Consider the following 23,079-nt stretch of genomic DNA (forward strand, 5'->3'; position numbering starts at 1 on the left):
AATTGAATAAATAAATCTGTCTAGAGCAGCATGAAGCTGACTGAATAGTACAGCTTAATTTATTTTTTTCAGCTAGCTATAAACTAAAGCACCTAAAGTTTATAGTTAAAGCTTCTTTTTTATTCATTCATTCATTAGCCAATAAAGTATAAAATTCAGCAAAACAATAGGAAGTACCCTAAGAATATAGTAAATTCTCCTCTGCTTGTATAATCTGCAAATTTGGTATGCAACATATTGAAGTGAAGACCACATTTGGCCAACTACTGACCAGGTCAAAGCAGTTTGTAAGATCAGGAGAAAAATTAATTTGGGTTGAATTATTTGAAATGAACATTTTATTTCACTTACATCAAGTTTATTGAACACAGCAATTATTCTATATGTGTGTGATAATTGTCTCTTCTATCAGATTAAATTATAATTTGTTGGGAACCCCTGGAGCAGCCATTGATGCCTCCCTCAAATTAAGCAGTTACAAAAAACGCTGTAGTGATGCTTGTAAGCAACCCAGAATTTTCAGATAATCTTTTTAACTGTATTTGTAATTTCCAAAGCGTTGTGCTATACTGGAATGAGCCTTTGTCAATTTCAGCATTTCTCCATTGTGTTGAAATCAGGAAATTATTTGATAACAGTGCTCTATATAGGATTGTGCTATATGAGACCATAATTACTATGGCTATTTCTCTTTTTTTTAAAGCAACATATTTATGGCTGTCTGGTATGGGAATCTATTATTTACCCTGCTATTGGCCACCTTGTTCTACTCAGGGGTAATGTACTCATCTCATGAACCACGTTCCATTCTACAAGCCAGAATTGTTTGGGTCTACATAACACATTGAGCCAAAAGTACAGGTAGTCCTCAACTTACAACAGTCCATTTAGTGACCATTCAATGTCACAACCATACTGAAAAAAGTGATTTATGACTGTTTTTCACATATTGCAGCATCCCCATGGTTAGGCGATCAAAATTTGGACACTTGGCAACTGGGTCATATTTGTGACAATTGCAGTGTCGCAGGGTCATGTGATCACTTTTTTCAAACCTCTGGCAAGCAAAGTCAATGGGAAAGCCATATTCACTGTTACTACCTTAACAACTGCAGTCATTTCCTTAACAACTGTGATAAGAAATGATGTAAAATGGGGCAAAAGACACTTAACAACTGTCTCATTTAGTAACAGAAACATTAGGCTCAATTGTGGTCATAGGTCAAGGACTACCTGTATAATCTCACAGTCAAAATGGCTAATATTTACTTGTGTTAAGCTGAAACCAACCAACCACACGTGAAGTAGCCATCTGGGTTTTAGTGTATAATGTGAATCCAGCGAGTTGTAGCTATTAGAACAAAGCCTCCCTAGACACCCCACAGCTTAATACAAGCTGTGAATTTGTGTACTCACAGATGGGGAAAAAAAAGATTTATCCTTTTGAAAGAGAATTTCAGGCCCTTGTGCCTCTCATCCGAATACTCCTTCTCAGCGTTTGTTGATTGTTTCAGTCAGGGACTGTGGGCATCTTTTTGGCATTTCCGCCTTTAATTGCATCTTCAGGCCTCTAATTTTAGCCATGGCCTTTGTAAACAAGACCTTGAAGTGGAAGAGGGCAGCTGTTGGCCCTCCACCCACACTTCTTCCCCACCCACTTCTGCTTCTTCTTTTGCTGTCAGGAAGCTTGCCCAGAAGGGTGTCAGGATTAACTGGCATTAAGTCAGCAATAAGTGTGTGTGTGTTGGTGGGGAGGGAATCTGCCTTCAGCAAGAGCAGCAGTGAAGATTTTTTTTTTCATTCCGGTGCAGATCTGTGCCTCAAGTGGAGACGTAAAAATTAGGAGGAGCAACCCCTGAGGAACATATCCTTTCTTTGTCCATTTTGCTGCCTGCCTGTGTATTTAGTCTGTATGGCTGTCCGATGGCTGGATTATGAGCAAATATGCAGAGCAGCCCACAGAAAGCTTTCTGCTTGGAAGAAGCCAGCCTCCTCCACTGGAGTCAGGCTCCTGAACTGGCACACGTTGAGAGACGCAGGTCCTGGAATCTGAATTCTAGCCTCGCACTTCCTCCTGTTGTTCCGATTTTAAGTGGGCAGTGCCAGCTGAGCCCAAGCTAGATACATGGGAAGAATGTTGCATTTGGAGGTGAACTATTAATAGCATACAACCTTGTGTCTATCTTCTCACCCCCCCCCCCACCCACCCCCGTTTTTTCTTGAACTGAACCGCCAGAGAACGAGAGGAGGAGTGTTGGTACATCTAGTATTACTTTATTTTTATGTGAGAAACCCTTGTTTATTTTCACTGCTGGTTTTCACTTCTCAAGTAGCAGCATTTCTATCATGTGGGAGCGTGTAGTTATTCCCTAAATAGCTTGTTGTTTTCTTTTGCCTCCGGGTTGTTTGTTTCTCTTGGTTAAATATTCTCCTAGGGAATATTCAGCTCCAAGTGTTCCACAGTAAAAATACATGTCTGGACTGACTGCAATCTATGACTTCAGTCAATGAATGCTCTCTCCCTCCCTTTATCCCCCCATTCTTGGAGTTTCCAGGGAATATAATATACAGTGTTTTGACTGATATTAAGACCTATGCTTTAGGTTGGGGTAAGGAGGCTGTAACCCTATTGCAAACTTGCATGAAAGATTTATGCTTTCCCTACGTCTTGAGTTGGTGGCTCCATTTGGAATTTTAGAAACGTGTTATGGGCACTTTCAGAAACCATCTGCTGGATTAACGTTATCTTTTCATTAAATGATTACTACGGCGTAGATAACAGGTTCTATGTTACCATAATCCATTTAGAGTTTATTCAGGAAGAAGAGTATGTATGTATGTATGAATGTATGTATGTATATCTAAAATAGTTTTAAAAGTAAGTGTGTGTGTGTGTACATATATATACATATACATACATACACACACACACACACACACACACCACGGCTCTATCTATTGTATGTATAAAATCCCCTCCTCCCAACTCAAATGCAGCTACTCCTCAATTTACAATCTTTCATTTACTGACTGTTCAAAGTTATAACAGCACCGAAAACAGTGACTTACAACTGGTCCTCATAGTTACAAACATTTCAGCTTCCCTATGGTCATATAATCAGAATTTGGGCAAACAGAATGTTTTTACTATGGTTGCAGTGTCCTGGGGTCATGTGATCACCATTTGCTACCTTCCCAGCTAGCTTTCAACAAGCAAAGTCAATAGCTGAAGCCAGATTTACTTAACTGCAGTGATTCACTTAACAACCATGGCAAAATAAGTCACGACTCACTTAACATCTTTGCTTAGCAACAGACATTGTGGTCCTAACGGTGATTGTAAGTGTAGCGTACTGTAGTTAAAATGCAGTGTGCTGATTTGGTACACTTTTATTAAGGTTGAGTTACTCAAGTGACAATTTCCTGTGGAAACTGGACAGGCTTTCGTGCTATATGTAACCTTCATTTTAATGGGCGTTTATGTCTTACATTCAACAGTGTCCTTCTAACCCTGGGTTGCATTTTATTCTAGTCCCTAGTTTGATTTTTAAAAAGAATTCAAAATTGGAAATTTGGGGTTGGAGAATAATGCATAAAAATTGCGTGATCTGACTATTTGGTAGAGACTGCAGGTGTGCATTTTGGGGGATGGGGGATAGACTGTTTCTTCTTGTGGTACACCAAATAATAGGTTGAATGCTTGGCCATAAGTAGATGCCATAAATATCCACCAGTGCTTATAAATACTATGATTATAGTTATTACCTTACATCATATATAAATTATAACATTACTATCAAAGTAGTGCAACAGACCAGCTAAGAATTTGTCGTGGGTAAGTAAACCTCCTACTCATAGCTAAAGTGAGATATAAATTTGTTTGGAAAGCTGGCAGAGTAATGTAGTAGATAGAATTGTTGGATTGAAATGGAGAAATCTGGGTTCAAATTCACAGTGACCAATAAGTTCAATGGAGAAATTTGAGTTGTTTTTTTTTAAAGTATGAAATAATTAATAAAAGCAGCCATAGCTCCTTACCCTCTGCTATACTTTATATATATATCTGTAATGGTGTGTGGGAATGGCCTTGGGAGCATGGCAAAGACACCCAGTGAAGGGAAGGGACTCACCTTACAATATACAGTAAAGTAGAATTAGCTCATCTGACTGTGTTTCCTGTCTGGTCTACCTCACAATGCTGAGATCAACTTTGCAAGTCTGAAAGCATATTTCTCTCCCCCCCCAGCCCCCAGCCCCTTTACAGCTGAAGAAGCTAGGGAGGATCCCTTCTGATCCTCTTGCCACACCCACATTTCTGCTGAGGGCTAAGTTGCCTTTTATTTGTTCCCTTTTCTTTGCCTCTTTGCCAGGTCTCCCAAGCTCATTCACACATGCAATTACAGGTAGTCCTCAACTTCCGACTACAATTAACCCCCAAATTTATTTTGCTAAGTGAAACATTGCTGAGTGAGCTTTGCCCCATTTTACAACCTTTCTTGCCACTGTTGTTAAGTGAATCACTTACAGTTGTTAAGTTAGTAAGACAGATGTTACGTGAACCTGGCTTCCCCATTGACTTTGCTTGTCGGAAGGTTACAAAAAGTGATCCCGACACACCGTAACCTTCACAATCATTTGCCGAGCTTCTGAATTTGGATCGTGTGACCATGGGGATGCTGCAATGGTCGTAAGTGTGAAAAATGGTCATAACTTTTCAGTGCCGTTGTAACTTCGAATGGTGATTAAATGAACTGTTGTAAGTTGAGGACTTACCTGTACAGTAACATATCTGTAGAGGGTATGAAACTCATGCCTGTCTGCAACTCTTTAAACCAGCTCTGTCTTTTCCTGGCATCAATTGCAGACAGACATTACATTTAAACCCTTTTCTACAATGGGCTATCCTTTTCCCTTTGAACCTGGAGTACTCCTCAGACGTCTTGTAAAGATTTTAGTAAAAACAATCCCCTCGAATTCCCTTTTTTCTTTCCAGTTTTTGATTGTTCTTAATTAAGGGGAAATTAATTAAGCTTTTAATTGTAATTAATTTAAATTTAATTAAGGGAAAAACATTATTTTAGTATGAAAGCCTGTCTTAGCACTGACACATTTAGGGGCTCTGCAACTAATAATTTTATTTGTATTAATCTTTAATTGTATTAATGTTTTGTTTACCCTGCCCAACTCTCAATTCACAGACAAAAACAGAGAACAATAAAACAATATATTGATAATACCAAAGATGGCACAGACTAGGCAACAAGCCACCCAAAGTCACCTTATAGGGAAGATGGGCGGCATAAAAATTTAATAAATAAAATAAACAATCAAAGCAAACCTCTATTACCTAAAAGAGGCTTCAGACACCCTTGCCCAAGGCTTGGGCGAAGGACTAGGTCTTAAAGGTACCAGCAAAGTGAGGGCCATCTGCTTATCTGGGGAAATCTCATTCATTCATTCATTCATTCATTCATTCATTCATTCATTCATTCAACACTTAGGAATAAAAAATAATGAAAATGAGAAGCATTTCCCACTATCAGCAATGTTTATTAATATGTTTTTTGTTTAACTGAGCGTTTCTGTATTGATGAACACCTGAAAACTACATTTATGTTTCTTACATTTCCTTACTCCTGTGAAGTTCATTCTGTTAACTGTCTAGCACCATCTTAAAAATAGCTGAGCTGTTAATGGGCAGTTACTATTGGTGAATTCTCTTTAATTTTCAGAAATCAGTCAAGGGACAAGCAGATGGCTCAGTCTGTCTATATTTAATCCTTTTGGCAGGAAGCCTAATGTAACAACTCACTTTGTATTAAAACAAGCTTAGGTTCAGATCATCTCCCCTACCCCCATCCCCACAAAATTATTACATTTGCAAAATCTGTCGCAGTTTGTAGTATTATAAACATTTACAGTCCTGAAAGGGTTTTCCTTAAGTGCATTGTGTGTGCAGCAATATATTATCTGAAGAGACGGACAAATTTCTATGTTTATTTCAAACCCAGAAATATTATCTTTTAGAATATGTATTTAGATGTCTAGTTTTTTTCCTGGCACACCTTTTCAGTTATTTATGTGCATGAAGGCAAAACCGCATTAGCAGCTGTTCTCATACTAGAATTTTATGAAAAGTTTAATCATATTGTTAGCACTGTTCTATTGGTGATCAGTGATATTTTTTCTGCTAGCAGTCTGTGGTTCAGAAACTGAGTTCTTGATATTAAGGTTAATGTTTGAGTTCTCAGATAACCTGAAGCAATAGCAAATAGTTAAGAACCAAGAAGCCAGACATTGTGGCTTGCAAACCATTATTTATTACCATGTGTGAACCCAGTTATGTATGGCTTGTTCAAATCATGGTTAAACCATACTCATTTTTCATGACGAGTACTTCCTACTGGGTGTTTAGAGCCTTTCAGAGCATTGTAAATGTATACAAGAGTCATGTTGTAGAGCAGGGTTGCCAAGCTCGCAATGTCACGTGATGTGTCATGATGTATTGTGACTTTTTTGCCATTGCCGGCAATGAGGCGGGCGCGGTTTCACATGACACATCCGGCCCACGGGCCAGCACTTGTACCCCTGTTGTAGAGTGAGATGGACAGCATATACATTTAATAAATCTATTTTCCACAGATTTAAAGTTAGATTGTCTTCTAACTTTAGTCTTCTTAAAATGAGTATATTGGATAGATTTGGACATTGAACTAAACTTTAAAGTAGTTTCTTTAGTTTTGAATAGTACAGTAAGTGAACTTAGTCACAGAAATTTGTAAACCATGGTTTAGGTTTAATCAGGTATTTAAACAAATGGCTTGTTCAATAAATTATACTTAAGACAAATCATGACACAGGATAATGTAGCAATCCAGGTACAGTAGTGCTTAAAAGTTTGTGAACCCTTTTGAGTAGTCAATATTTATGACCTAATAACAGGATCTGTCATCTACTTAACTATTGATTAGTCTTGCATAGCAGCTTGAGGATGGGGGAATTTTAATCCATTCTTCCTTATGGAACACCTTCAGCTCACAGACGTTGGTGGACTTCCTCATGCGAACTGCCCACTTGAGGTCTTTCTCCAACTTTTTTTATAGGATTAAAGACAGGACTTTGACTAGGCATTTCAAGACATTAACTTTGTTCTGATTTAACCATTATTTTATCCTACAACTTGTGTATTTTGGGTTGTTGTGTTGTTGCATTTCTTTGAGCTTTCAGCTGATATTTTCCTGTAGAATTTACTGGTACATTTCAAGATTCATAGTTTCATCCATGATGGCAAGGCTTTTCAACTATCTCCCAGTTACAAAAATATGAACAAGCCTTTGGAGTTGCTTTTTAAAATCCGTGTTAAAGGTTTTGGTTTTAAACACTTCCTACTGGATTTATAGGGACGCGGTGGCTCAGTGGGTTAGGACACTGAGCTTGTCGATCAGAAGGTCGGCAGTTTGGTGGTTCGAATCCCGAGTGCCGTGTAACAGAGTGAGCACCTGTTACTCATCCCAGCTTCTGCCAACCTAGCAGTTCGAAAGCACGTAAAAATGCAAGTAGAAAAATAGGGACCACTACGGTGGGAAGGTAACAGCGTTCCGTGCGCCTTTGGCGTCTAGTCATGCCGGCCACATGACCACGGAGATGTCCTCGGACAAGTGCTGGCTCTTCGGCTTTGAAACGGAGATGAGCACCGGCCCCTAGAGTTGGAAACGACTAGCACGCATGTGCGGGGGAACCTTTACCTTTACCTTTATTACTGGATTTATAAAAGTGAAAAAGAATTGACAGTTGTGCTTGAATTCATACCCCGGATTGTAACATTCATGCACAGAGAATCTGATTCTTAGAACAAACTCTGAATAGAAGTTTAAGGAATGATAATGAAAACTCTACTCTGTCTGGCTTGTGAGCTTTTTTTATGATTTTGTTTGGTTACACTATACAGAAATTGGAAGAGTAGGTAATGCCAGAATTATTCCTGCCTTGTTATCTGCTCTACACTTTTCTGAAAAGTTAGTGCGTTGATCACAAAAATCCTTATGTGTGGTAATGGCTGGCACACACCATGCAAAATCATGGTTTCTAGCTCACCCAACACCCTAACTCTAAAAAAAAAAACTTATTTATTATATGGTAAAAACCTTGGACTTCAGCCCTTCATCACATGGTCATGGCATTATCATGTGTTACATGCCTGCAGATGCTTCTGATGTTTGGAGGAATTTGGAACAGTGAAGTCAGAGTAGAGATGAGCAGCAGACATACACTATGACAATTACCTGATTACCAGTGGCTGTAGACAAAATAGCCGAGCATATTAGAAACACTCCCACATTAGTGACTTAAAAGCAAATGTGCTAAAAATAATGTTCTAATCAAACCATATTTCTTGCAGCTCTGAAAGATTCAGAAGGGATCATTACCTATTATGCCGTATAATTTATCCCTAATGCTAAGTGGTAAATCATGGCTGGATTCATGAATTGTGCTTAACCAAAGCGGGCAAACCATAGATTGGCTTAGCGTGTTTTACAGATTTTGTATCCCGGGATGTGGAATGGGATATATATATATATATATATATGTATCCCGGGATGTGGAATGGGATATATATATATATATATATATATATATATATATATATATATATATATATATATATATATATATATATATATATATATGGAAATTTTGGATAGTTACTATCACAGCTTTATAAACAAGTAGTCTGATCTGATATGAAGAAGCTGCCAGTGCTGTTTCCTAGGATAACATTGTAATAATACTATTTTTTTAAAAATGCTTAAGGTAGATAACTAATACACAAAGTCTAGGTATTTAGAACTAAGCATGGTGTACAACCAATGGAATCCTGTATTAGCAATCTTTGCTTAGCAAGCATGGATGCCATTTAGCCTAAAGAAAAAGCTGTCTCAGTTCCATGTACATTTGACATGGAAAAAAGAGAGGCTTGAGGCTAAACGTATATTACACTCTTTCAGAATTACAATTCTGAAAATGTCAGTTCTACCCTTACAAAAATCTGAACTGGCTTGCAGCCAGCATTCAAAACGCACAGGGTTATGCGTGGCTGAAGTCAATATGCTTGTATATGTGCATGAATGAAGTGGAACAATTGGAAATCATGCATATGATTTGCACTGTAATGGAGCTTTTGGTTCCCTAGGGCAAAACACAATTTACACAGTTTCCCAATTTCTCTGCCACAGTAATGTGCTTAGATCGCTGCTACTGTGAATACCATGAAATGTTGAAATCATAGGCCTTCTATCTCTTTGGGGAATTGCTTCTATTTGTTAAGGTTGCTTTCATGTGAATGCTGTCTACAGATGTGCTGATCTTTGAACGTGCAGCTGTAAAGCTGAAGAAACAGACAAAGGCGCTAACTCAGTTCAGATTGAGGCTGGCTTAATTGTCTCTGCTGAATTTTATTTTTAACATAGCATTCTTGTGATCAAGCAAATTTAAAGTTTGTTGTTCTTGTTAGTTGCAAAGTCGTGTCCGACCCATCACGACCCCATGGACGATGTTGCTCCAGGCCTTCCTGTCCTCTACCATCTTCTGGAGTCCATTTAAGCTCACGCCTCCTGCTTCAGTGACTCCATGCAGCCACCTCATTTTCTGTCGTCCCCTTCTTCTCTTACCCTCAATTTAAAGATTACAGAGGACATTTATCCATACCCGTGTAAATGCATATTGCCTGACAAAAAGGGATAACCTGCCAATCATCTCCTCTAATACCTTCGATAAAACAGAGAACTTAAGGGTTAATAAAGGACCTGTATTTGAAAATATTTGGGACTCTTGTCCCTCAAGGAGTATTTGCAGGTCTCAGCTGAGAAAGTTCTGTGTAAAAGCTAATCAGAATAGAAGGACTTGCATTAATGAGATCTCGAAGGCCCATAAACTGTTTTTGTCTTGTAGTACCAGCGTGATACCTTCTGCAGTGCAGCTTCATTGTGCTGCATTTTTAACCATCTATCTTTGCCTTTGGTTGGTTGGCTTGTTTAAAATATATGGATAGAAAATGGCACTGTTATTTTATTTAGTCTGGCTTCAGCTAATGATGACATTATAAATTGACATTTTTGAGCTAGGAAAACCCTCCCTGAAAATGCCTTTTTTTGAGGATTTGTGCCTTCCAATGAAGGATGTAGTAGCCCTTTGTGGGAGATATACATCTATCTGTCTTTACTGCTGTCTACAATATCTGAAAGGGATGTGGTGGCTCAGTGGGTTAGGACGCTGAGCTTGTCGATCAGAAGGTCGGCAGTTTGGCGGGTCGAATCCCGAGTGCCGCGTAACAGAGTGAGCGTCTGTTACTCGTCCCAGCTTCTGCCAACCTAGCAGTTCGAAAGCATGTAAAAATGCAAGTAGAAAAAATAGGGACCACTGCGGTGCGAAGGTAACAGCATTCTGTGCGCCTTTGGTGTCTAATCATGCCGGCCACATGACCACGGAAGACGTCCTCGGACAAACGCTGGCTCTTCGGCTTTGAAACGGAGATGAGCACCAGCCCCTAGAGTCGGAAACGACTAGCACGCATGTGCGGGGGAACCTTTACCTTTACCTTTACCTTACAATATCTGAGAAGGTTCGTTAAGGGAAATTCACTAGAGGTAGCTTCGTTTTGGCTAGATTCTGGCTAAATCCACCAGAGGTAGCTCATATTGGCTAAGATTCTTGCATTGCACCAATTCATAATTGCTTGGATTTGAGTCAGTGTGGTATATAAACCTAACCATTGTGGCTGGTAAACATGGTATTATTATGTGTTAAAAACCCATCAGGACTTGTTCAATAAACCATGGGTAAAGCAAACCCAGACTGAGTATGATGAATCAGCTGCCGATTATGTTCTTTCGAACTATTTTCTTTCAGCCTCTTTGGAAATATGAATTAAACTGCATTCTCTGTTAAAATTGTGTTAATACTGTACACAGGAGAGGCAAAATGCTCTCTGGGAGACGTTAATGTAGATTGAAGTTGACAGTCTTTAGCTTTAGCCGTGTTGTCAATTAACCTGGTAGTTTAAAAAGTAGATGTTCTTCTGGATTAAAAGGTAGCTTGAAAAATGATATTCCCATTTAGGAAAGAAAAAATTATAACCTTTCCTCTGTTCCTCCTTTCCTTTCAAATATATAAATTGCTTTGAAGTCTTGGAAGAAAAAATACATTTTACAGGTAAAGGTAAAGAAATAAGCAATTTTGTTCCTTTTTCATTCCTCCTTTGTTCTAGTTGCTGTTCAGAATTGTAATCAAGTATTTACTCTGCATTATATTATTACTTCCATTGCATCTTCTGAGTGTATGATATCATTCTGACATTTACCAACACCATTTTATTTTCTAAAATTTAGTTGTTGCAAAGGTGTGCAGATTCTTTGTCCTCTATGTTCGTTCAGGGCACTATTGCTGCTTCTGTGTGAACTTTTGTTCTTTTTGCTAAACATTTTTAACAAAAATAAAGACTGAGATACATTGGAACTAAATCCGGTTATGGTAGGGGAAAACAGATATGATTAAAGCAAAAAGGAGGAGGATTAATATGTCAGATCTGTCCAGAGTTGTTTGTGTATGTGTGTAATATTTTGTACTTCACACACTAAACCTACCAGCTCCTGAAACCTTACCTTTTTTAAAATAATGATTCCCCCCCCCCGTCCATTTTAACCAATTCCATCCAGCCTTAAAAACAGGAAGCTTCCATTTTTATCTGCCAAAATGTTTCCCATGGCATTATGAGTAGGCTTTTTGTTGTTGTTGTTGTTTTTAATAAATACTTAAATCATCTTTTGTTGTTATTTACTTTAACATTACATCTCCTGGGCCAGTTCAGATGATGGCATTGCCAACTATAACAAAAACAGCTGCCAAAGATAGGGATGGGATATTGATGCTTTTTCTTTCTAAACACATGTGCAAATAATTTCCAGAACACTGGCTGCTGAGGATCTTCTTTGCCAGAATGAAATAGGCTGTGTTAACACTACCTTCTGTCATCTAACAATTTTCCTTTCCTAATCAGGGCTCAGAAATGGGAAACTGTTTTTGAGAAAGTTGTAATTTTCAGAAATTTGTCCTATATTCCTTGACTTATATTGGAGAAGCTCACTGCTTCCTTATTCCATTTCTTAATAATACCCTTTCCCCAATCTTGTGCGTCTTCCTGATTTCTTGACTGACAGCTCCTATCATTCCCAGCCTGTACCCAGGTTGACTGGAGTTGATGAGAGTTGTAGACAAGTAAAGTAGACAGAGACCATCAGGTTGGGGAAGTTGCTTCAGGTTGGAGGGTCCCAAGAAGACCTGTATCTTCCCTGAAAATGGTCCCTGAATTTTAAATTTCAGTATGATGTCAGAAGAAATAATTGAAGATATGAAGAGTAATTATATGAACTGTGTTTAATTGGTTTAACATTAAGTAAATCAAATTAAATGTTTTCTGACTTTCTCAGCTTGTTGATACATAATATCATACACTAAAAAGCCAGGTACCTCCCAGCCACATCAAGGTAGTGTTCCCCTGTCATTATACCCACATGACCAATCAACAAACAAATAAAAAATGGATTCCAGTGTTTGATAGATCTTCCAGTTTACATCAAGCATGGTGGCTTTATACCCTACCGCAGAGAATGCCAAGCTACCATGAAGAACTGAATGGAAATAACCTGCCTCAACCTAATTATAGTTGGATGTGGGGTTTTTTTGTGCAATACATATATAGAGACGCTCACTTAGTGATATTGGAATTGGCCCTTGAAATCTTCCCCTGCCATCTGCCTTACATGGGTAAAACATAAGCCATTTGGAATAATCCCTGGTTTGTGGACTGGCAGCAGGCTGCAGTATTCCAGAAACTGGGCAGGATGCAGGCAGCACAGGAAGCCACGCCCCCTCCGGTCCGTGAATAAAAGCCTCTCTCCAAGGAACCGGTCCCTGGTACCCAAAAGGTTGGGTGGGGGCTGCTGGCCTAAACAATTCCAAATTTCTAGAAGTTTCTGGAATTGCTCTTTTCCTCTCACTGAAGATTTGCTGGAGAATTTTTGGGTAGACTAAAGAACTTTTTATGAGCTCCGAAGAAGCGCATTGGAGTATCTGTTCTAGCTTCATTGGGAAGCTAGAACAGATCATTTGAACGTGACTTGAATGTATTGCACAAGCATGAATCTTGAACAGTCGCCCTTCTTAATCATGTGAACTGCCATATCCATGTTCAACAGAAGGCAAGTTAAATTTTCCTTTCCCATCAACAGCGACTCAAATGGCACCTAGGTTATTAAACGTCTTTGCACATGTCACATTCATTGTCCTGTCTCTTTTTCATAACCAGCGGTAGAAATACTACTGCTAATTTCATTATCCATGTTTTCTTTCTTTTTTTCAAAAATTATGCAGTTTCCGTTCATTTTGTTCATACATACTTTTTGTTTCTGTTATGTTATGTAGTCTTATACCAGTGGCTAGAAGCCGACCGCCATGGCAGGAATTCAGATACTGCAAAAAGAACATCAGGTAAAAATAAACATTAAAAAAAGGGGGGTTGCTCATTTTAACTTACAGGCTTTCAGTATTCATTTCCATCTTTTCATTTCTCTTGAATTCCATTAAATTCTATTCATTGATTACTTACTTTAATTATTTTAATCAGCAGTTATCATCTTTTTCCTGGGGAGTTCTAAATTAGTAAACTAACTGCTGTGTGCTTTTTCTTCCCTTACCAGTTCTAAATACATACACACATTTTGGTTTTGCTCAGGGATTTTCGTACTTCATGCTGTTAATGGTTTGCTTAATAATGGCCTATGGAAGCCACAATTGGCTGATTCCCCATACCAGGCCCAATCATAAACTCAAATCATAGTGCTTGTGATTTAACACTTTAAGCCAAAACCCAGCAGACCATATTTTAGCTGATATGAACCTATCTAATGTTAGAATTATATGTTGTATTTTGTCATGAGTTTTCATCTGGGCTGCTGATATTCTCAAGCCTGAAAGCTACAAAACGAAATCTCGTTTTGCATTGATGGCAGTTGTATAGAAACTCACCAAGTCTACCATTTACACTTGATACAAGGAAGATAGCAAACATATAGTGTTATTTATTAAAATATTTAAAACTTGCCTTTGAGCTAGCAGATTTCACTTCCACTCACAATACAAAAATCATAGCATCCCCATTTATTTATTTATTTAAAAAGTCCCTATAAAGCATAATTAGTAGCAATAATCACCATACAAAGTGGAAAAGAAACTGACCAGATAATGAAATGCTCTCTAAAAAGCGTTTTGTTGGGCAATCATTAGAAACAATGGACTAGTTCTGAATACAAGGAATGTTGAATGAGGATTATGTAAGGAGCATGTCAAACAAGAAGTTTTTTATTTTTGCCAACAAAGACTGGACTGGGGTAGGCAACCTCGGCTCTTTTATGACTCATGGACTTCAACTCCCAGAATTCCGGAGTCATCTATGCTGACTCAGGAATTCTGGGAGTTGAAGTCCATGAGTCATAAAAGAGCGGAGGTTGCCTAACCCTTATGGCTGGGCTCAAGATCTTGGTTGCAAAGCTCTAGATGTCTTCCAGATAGCAACCAAGAGGTACAGTAAATGTTGTTTGCTTGCTTGCTATGTCATCTGTGGTTAACTGGAGTTTTGCAGCCCAGATCTGTTGCTACATTCAAGCTAAATAAGTGAAAAGCTTTATGAAGTCTTTTAGAAGTGAGGTCTGGAAAGCAGATGTTTGTTCCTACAGCCTTAATAACAAAGAATTCCTAACATTAAAGAACTTGGTTTACAGCAGCAGTCCCCAATCTTTCTGGCTTCAGAGACTGGTTTTGGAGGAAAAATTGTCTTCCATAGACCTGGGGGGGAGGGATGGTTTCGTGCACATAACCTAGATCCTGCGCATGCACAGATGAAGTTGGACAGTCCAACCTATCAAAAACATTCCTGTAAAAAACAGATCAGAAACACAAGTTAAGATAGGTAAGAAAATGGTAAGTGAGCACCTGTCCACCCTAGACGAGTTCATATCACCAGGACCAGATGGATTACACCTCAAGGTTCCGAAGAAACTGGCAGATGTAATCTCAGAACCACTGAACTATATCTTTCGAAGATCCTGGAACACTGGGGAACTACCAGAGGACTGGAAAAGAGCTGATGTAGTTCCCATCTTCGAAAAAGGAAAAAATGGATCCAGGAAACTACAGACCTATCAGTCTGACCTCAATACCTGGGAAGATTCTGGAAAAGGTTAGCAACAAATCAGCAAACACCTAGATGCAAACAAAGTCATTACCAAAAGCCAACATGGGCTTGTCAAAAACAGATCATGCCAAACAAAACGTATTGCATTCTTTGACCAAGTGACAAAATTAGTGGACCAGAGGAATGCTGTGGATATCATTTACTTGGACTTCAGTAAGGCATTTGATAAAGTAGACCACAACCTGCTACTTGATAAGATAGAAAAATGTGGGTTAGACAGCATCACCACCAGATGGATTCGTGGCTGGCTGACCGGCCGTATTCAACATGATGTCCTCAATGGAACTGCATCTACATGGAGGGAAATGTGCAGTGGGGTGCCCCAGGGCTCTGTTCTGGGTCCAGTGTTCTTCAAATCTTCATCAATGATTTGGATGAGGGGATAGATGGAGAACTCATCAAATTTGCAGACGACACCAAGCTGCCAGGAATAGCCAACACTCTAGAAGAGAGGCTTAAGATACTGAAGGATTTTGACTGACTTGAACATTGGGCGCTATCTTAACAAAATGAAATTCAGTGGTGAAAAAAGCAAGGTTCTACGTTTAGGCAAGAAAAACCAAATGCACAGGTACAGTATAGGTGGTATCTGGCTCAATAGTAGTAACTGTGAGAGGGAATCTCAGAATCCTAGTGGACAATCACTTAGATATGAGCCAGTAGTGTGCTGCAGCTGCCAAAAAAGCCAACACAGTACTAGGCTGCATTAACAGAGGGATAGAATCAAGATCATGCAAAGTGTTAATATCACTTTACAATGCCTTGGTAAGGCTACTCTTGGACTATTGCATCCAGTTTTGGTCACCATGATGTAATAATAATAATAATAATAATAATAATAATATAACAAGAAGAAGAAGAAGAAGAAGAAGAAGAAGAAGAAGAAGAAGAAGAAGAAGAAGAAGAAGAAGAAGAAGAAGAAGAAGAAGAAGTAGTAATTGGACCTTGGAGGTCATCTAGAAGAAGAAGAAGAAGTAGTAGTAGTAATTGGACCTTGGAGGTCATCTAGTCCAACCTCCTGCTCAGGTAGGAAACCCTATATCATTTCAGACAAATAGCTGTCCAATTTCTTCTTAAAAACTTCCAGTGTTGGAGCATTCACAGCTTCTGGAGGTATGTTGTTCCATTGATTAAGTGTTCTAACTGTCAGGAAATTTCTCCTTAGTTCCAGGTTGTTTCTCTCCTTGATTAGTTTCCATCCGTTGCTTCTTGTCCTGCCTTCAGGCACTTTGGAGAATAGCCTGACTCCCTCTTCTTTGTGGCAGCCCCTGAGATATTGGAACACTGCTATCATGTCCCCCCTCATCCTTCTCTTCATTAAACTAGACATACCCAATTCCAGCAACCGTTCCTTATATGTTTTAGCCTCCAGTCCCCTAATCATCTTTGTTGTGCTTCTCTGTACTCAAAGTCTCAGCATCTTTTTGACATTTGACATTTTGACAGTTTTGACAAAACTGGTTGCAGTATTTCAATCTAATAAAGATGTTGAGACTCTAGAAAAAGTACCATTATCTCACTCACCTGCCACTTCCATGACCCGGGGTTGGGGACCCCTGGTTTACAGCCTTATCAAGATTTTTATTTTTAGATTCTTTTGATTTGTTCACTGGATTCCTTCCCCCTCCCCCCGTAAGGCACAATTTCTCCATCATTGAACCGAGAGATGATAGCAAGTGATCACTTCCATAGATAAAAACCCGTGAAAAATCAATTCATTGCAAGTACAGATCCCATAACAACCATAATTACAAAATAGAATAGAGAATGAGCGACTCTTTTCACACCACTCTTCATACTTGGCTATCTTTGGACAGAAAAGCAAAGTGTGGGTTACTTCAACCTACAAGCTGACGCTTTTAGCCTTTTCTCCTTATATGTGAAAAGGAAATACTTACACTTATAGGTCACTGTTGCTCATTCTTGTAACAACCAATAATGGTATATTGTGCCTAAATGTAGCCTAATATGCTTTTATACACACACACACACACACACACACACACACACACACACCCCAAGTGTAAGAAATGAAAGGCCAACTCCATCGAGAATAAGCAGAATCACTAAGATTTGTCTTTCATGACATACAAATGAAATAGTTTCCTTATTAAAAAAAGGCAGGGATATTTTTATCCCTGCATTTGCACAAAATTTGTGACTAACCTTAATCCTAAATGAGTGGGCTGAGAAGAGTTTTGTGTTTTTAATCAGCTCCTCCTTTGTGTGGTGGTACTAATCTCAGCCCTTACTGATTCAGCTTTTTCAGAACAAACATTTTAAGTCTTTCCTTTTGTGGGTAACATTGCTTAAAATGTTTAGGATATGACATGTTTAGGAGTATGAGGAAGAGGAAGAGAGCAGAAGTCTTTGTTTTACCCTTGCCTAGTCCCTTGGGGCTATTGGAAAACATTGGTCAGTATTAGCGTTACCACTTTTAAAGTTTTTTTCTTCTTCCTGAAATGGATTTGTGAAAGCAGCTACGGCTATAGTTAACTCTCATTCTCATCATAGAAAATAATAGTAAATGAAAGCCTCTGCCAGATACTTTTCACTCAGCAGAACTGCTGGGAACCAATGCTAACTGAGCAATATGTGTAACTAGACAACAGAAAACGGATGAATGTGTGAAGGACTGCTTTTCTTTCTTCCTTGTGATGCAGCTACTGATAGATATGAGAAACCAGTCATCTACAAGGGAATTGGCAGCGGGGTGGGGGGGGGAGAGGAGAGGAAAGGAAAGGATTCCATCCCAACCCTGTGATGGGAATGTATGCATGAAGGAATGAAGTAAAGGATGTATTTATCCATATGTGCCTTGAGCCAGCATGGGTTGTGTTGTATAAATCTGCCAATCAACGTTTAGGTGACCCTAGCCTAGCCCATAAACGAACAAAAATGCTGGTGATTATAAGGAAGGCCACTGAATGTTCTTCTGAGCTACTTGGAGGAAAATGCATTATTTTAGAATTTGATAAAGTAATTCTTGCACCATTTGATTTAGCATCCAAGTCAGTGTAGCAAATATGCTGCTAAATTTAGCCCCTACTGAATTTGATTTGTCTGGACAATATCATCAAACACAGAGAGAGTTCTGTCTACCTTCCTGGAAAGGGTGACGGAACTAAACGTATTGAGGACATGCTAAAATGTTATGTGCATGACTGAAAGTAATGAACGACTCAAAAAAAGAAAAGCATGAATTTGATAAATATGTCTGCAAATGCAAGTATTAAACAGGCACGCTTAACGGGACATTTAATTTTTTTTTCTGTGTAAAGTCTCTGAAATAACTTAATTGAACCATGTGCGCTTGGCAAAAGACCAATTTCTATGTATTAAATATCCTCTGTAATTCCAAGACACTATGGGCAGTAGAGATTAAAGTTAGAATGAAATTAATGTAATTATATTATAATATAATTAATAAAGTCCTAAATGAGAGAGAAAGAGAGCCAATTTGGTCTAGTGGTTTAGATCCAGGCTGGAGACCAGAAGACTGTAAGTTCTAGTCCTGCCTTGGGCATGAAAGCCAGCTGAATGCGTTTGGCCAAATCAGACTCCGGCAACAAACTGAACAGAGTTAATTCCACTGAAAAAGTGAAGCCTGCCCTGCGGGGTGTGGAGAGTGCGAGGAAAGCTAGGGAGGAAAGAAAAATCCTAAATAAACCCTGCAGGGAGCAGGGAATGGAACGTTAGGGAGGAAAAACAAATCCTAAATAATTGGAAAGGGGATTAATCTAGCTGTTGGTTTATTGCCTGCTGTGAAGAGTATCTGAAGAAAGAAATTCAGTTGTTGGTTTTCTGTCTGCTACTGGAGATCCAGCTGAGAATTTGCAGCTACCAGTAATGATTCATTGCCGATAAGCAGAGAATTCTCAAATTTCCTTTCTTCTTCTGCTCCTACAATTTTTACATGTTTGCTGATAATGTGGAATATAGGCGAGATAATGCAATCTTTTCTCTCTCTTTTTGCACTGTGTAGAATTGTGTCAGGCTATTCAGACTGTACAACTGTAGTTCATGCTGCATTTTCAAACACTGATGTTTAAAATTCTCTATTGTTCAGGTTCAGGTTCTGTGATTTCAGGAAGAATGCATTATCTTGTGAATACATATGACTTTCTACATATAACCTACAATGCCAGATCTCTCTCTCTCTCTCTCTCTCTCTCTCTTTAATTTTTTAAAGTCAGTGAAATAAAAATGAAAAGAATATTACATAGATACCATAACAGTAGAATACAATAATAGAAATATGAAAGTGTTGATCTTCTAGATAGTCATTCCAGGCAGCATAAAACGGATTTAGAGTCTACACTGGGGACAAGCATTAGCCTTTCAAACTTTGCACTGGCACTCTTATCTGACTCAGACCCACTGTTTATTTTTAACTATGGAAACTGTAATTTAGAGTTACTATCCACCCTGAGACAATATATATGAAGCATTGCTATTTTATCTATTAGTTTATTAACTACAGGTAGTCCTTGACTTGCAATCATTCATTTAATGATCATTTAGGCCAGGCATGTCAAACTGCCGGCTCGCAGGCTGGATGCATCACGATGAAACCGCGCCCTCCCCATTGCCGGCAATGGGGGGAAAGTTGTGATATGTCACATGACGTCACATGACATCGCGAGTTTGACATGCCTGATTTAGACTTACAGAAACACTTGAAAAAAGTGACTTACAACTGGTCCTCACAGTTATGACTATTGCAGTATCCCCAAGGTTACGTGGTCAGAATTTAGGCACCTGGCAACTGACATGTATTTATGACTGTTGCAATGCCCCAGGGTCACGTGGTTGCCATTTGTGGCCTTCCCAACTGGCTTCCAATAAACAAAGTCAATGGGGTAGGCCAGATTCATTTAACAACTGCATGATTCACTTGACAACCACAATGATTTGCTTAACAGCCATGCCAAAAAGGTTGTAAAATTGGGTGCAACTCACTTAAAAATTGTCCTCCTTAGAAATGGAAATTGTGGTCCCAACTGTGGTCCTAAGCTGAAGACTACCTGTAGTTATGATTTCATTTATTTTAAATTGCTGATGCTTTCAATATTATTTTTAAATTTAAAAATATATCTCCTTAAACTTACATTAAGAAGAATCACTCCATTGAGTGGGATGAATATGGTATGCCTCTCTTTAATGATGGTTTATTCCTTTTTCCAAAAATTTCAGGTAAGTTTTTTTTAAAAAATAAACATAGCAGTATTTTCTCTTTATTTTTCCTGTGGCCTTTTTAACTAGGGGATGAACAAACTTGAAGCTTTCTTTGAAAATAGTTCATTGACGTGATGATTGTTGCTTCTTAATCTATTGCAGGAGAAAATTTTGACCAGAGTCCCTTGAGAAGAACTTTCAAGTCAAAAGTCTTGGCTCACTATCCCCAAAATATAGAATGGAACCCCTTTGATCAGGATGCCGTCAATATGGTATGTAGAGAAATGTCTTCTAAAGGAGTTTCACATCCTAGTCCTCAACTACTGTGCCAAAGTGAGCTCTTCTTACATGTTTCAGTTCTCCTCTCTTTCCATTTCAGATGAATAGGACATTTCAACTAAACGAGAAGGATTAACCCACATTTCTCTAATTCACACATAAATTTGTGGCCAAAGATTGGGCTGTAATCAAATGTGTGGAGTCAGTACTGGATCCACACTTCATTGTAAATTATAATATTTGTTTAGCCTGACCTGTGACTCAGGCTATCCTCATAAACCATGGTTTATAGATCAGCGTTAGGGGCAAGGCCACTTTGTTGAAGCTTATCCAATCAACTGATCGAAACTCTGACATACCAAAATACGTGAATTCAGTCCCTGTGTCATCTTCAGCCTGATGAGGACTTATTTAGCTCATGCAGCTAAATAAAACTAAAAAAGTACTTTCTAAGTCCTCCCTCCTTTATTTTCTAGGTTTTCTAGTCTTTTCCTTCAGTAGATCAGTATTTTTACATTTGTCTTATGGCTCATTACTTATAGCAAGTGTACCATTGTCTAATACAGGGGTGTCAAACTTGCCCCGTCATGTAAATAAATGTGACGTGTCGCAATGTATTGTGACTTTCCCCCCATTGCCGGAGCTGGGGTGGGCATGGTTTTGGCATGACGCATCTGGCCTGTGGGCCGGCAGTTTGACACCCCTGGTCTAATAGAAAAAATTGAATATTTGCTTCTCCATGTTATAACTATAGATAAAAAATCCCTATGCTTTTGTTTCATAATAAAAAATATTCATTCCTTACAGTAAAGCTTTTCATAATATCTGATTACTGTACACACTAAAAGAATTGTGAATTCTTTAATAAGATACAGGTAGCCCTCACAACCGTAATTGAGCTCACAAGTTTGATTATAAGACACAATGGTCATAAAATGGGTCACCATATGACCGTGCTTGATTTTATGACTTTTTTGTATCATTAAGTGAATATGTCAATTGCAAAATAAGTGCTGCTATCAGGCACAAAAGATCAGTCCACAGGTCCAATTAAACTGACATTGCTGCTCACAGCCTATACAGAGGAACCTTCTAGACTAACGGTGTATAACCTGCTTGGGATTAGGTATGGTGGAATGAAATTCAAGGAGGGTTGGACTTAGCTCACTTGTGGCTAGGTAGAGATTCTAGGCTGATTCCTCTTTAAACTCTGCCACCAGGTTCTGCCACTCCTTTCCCTAGACCTGCAGTTGTTAAGGAAGCTCGTTGTTTGCTATAGAGTGTTTTTTGCTGGAAACCAGAAGTAAACAATCGTTTCTGGCAAAAATCTTGTAAATCACAGTCACATTTCTGTGGGACACTGCAACCAGCCATAAATGTGGAATGGTGGCTGAGCCCCCAAAATGCAGTCACATGACTGCAGGGTGGTGGTGGTTATGGTGGTAGGTGTGGTAGACTTCAGAACTTTAAATTCAGGTCGTAAGTAGCTTTTTCAGGGCCCATCATAACTATGAATGGTCACTAAGTGACCAGTCATAAGTTGAGGACTGCCTATATATGCATTTATGAGGAGTAACTTTATGTCCACCAAGACACCATCAGACAACTGAAGCCTTCATATTCTTAACCTTTAAAGAAATTGTGACAATTTGCTAAATACCTGTGATGACTCCCTCAGATGCTTCCCCAGATACCTCTCTAGATGTCATCTCGGGGAAGGATGAACCAGTTCCTGGCACCTCAAGAGCTGAGTTGATTGGTGGCTCTGAGCAGCCGTCTGTGAGGTAGTTGGCTGAAGCACAGCTACAGCAGACCAGTCCTGAGGCTCCAGGTGGGGAAAGCATGCAGTGGTAGCAGTTCAGTGATGAGGAAGAGGAACTGCCTTCTGCACCTGATCCAAGAAAATGTAGGGCAGAGAAAAGGCAGGAGCAGAGAAGGTCAGCCAGGTTACTTGTGAGGAGAAAGTCTCACCCTTCTTGATGGGCTCCATCAGAAGCTGGCTATTTAGCACAGCAGACAGATGGAGGCAATGTTGGGAACAATGTGTTTGTTTCCTAGCTGTGTGTTTCCTGGTATTTATGATTCTTGCCTTGCTTTAGACTGACACCTTGCTTTGACTTGGATCATGCCTTGGAAACTGGATTTTTCTGGCCACATGAACTCTCTTGTGTTATAGATTTAAATTTGCCTGGAGGATTTATTTGGATTGAGAAACTTTCAAGTCCCTTCTGGATTCTTTGGCCATTTCTCTGTGGACTAGGATTGTTCTGCTTGTGGCGCTTCTTAATAGGACAATTCTGGGGTTTTGATGAAGGGAA

General features: G+C 39.0%; 1 protein-coding gene across 3 annotated transcripts in view; it reads left to right on the forward strand.

Moving 5' to 3' along the window:
* The window catches only part of DENND5B (DENN domain containing 5B), a 127,324-nt gene that overhangs the window by 40,869 nt on the left and 63,376 nt on the right, over positions 1 to 23,079 (forward strand). For 2 of the 3 annotated variants that reach the window (XM_081331429.1, XM_081331427.1), the window contains exons 2-3: positions 13,477 to 13,542; positions 20,645 to 20,754. In XM_081331429.1, the coding sequence (XP_081187555.1) occupies positions 13,477 to 13,542; positions 20,645 to 20,754 (176 nt within the window). The remainder of the gene's footprint in view (positions 1 to 13,476; positions 13,543 to 20,644; positions 20,755 to 23,079) is intronic. The other variant, XM_081331428.1, reaches the window with a different exon arrangement.

This window comes from Vipera berus (assembly GCF_964194415.1).
Source record: "Vipera berus genome assembly, chromosome: 6".
In the NCBI taxonomy this organism is placed as follows: domain Eukaryota; kingdom Metazoa; phylum Chordata; class Lepidosauria; order Squamata; family Viperidae; genus Vipera; species Vipera berus.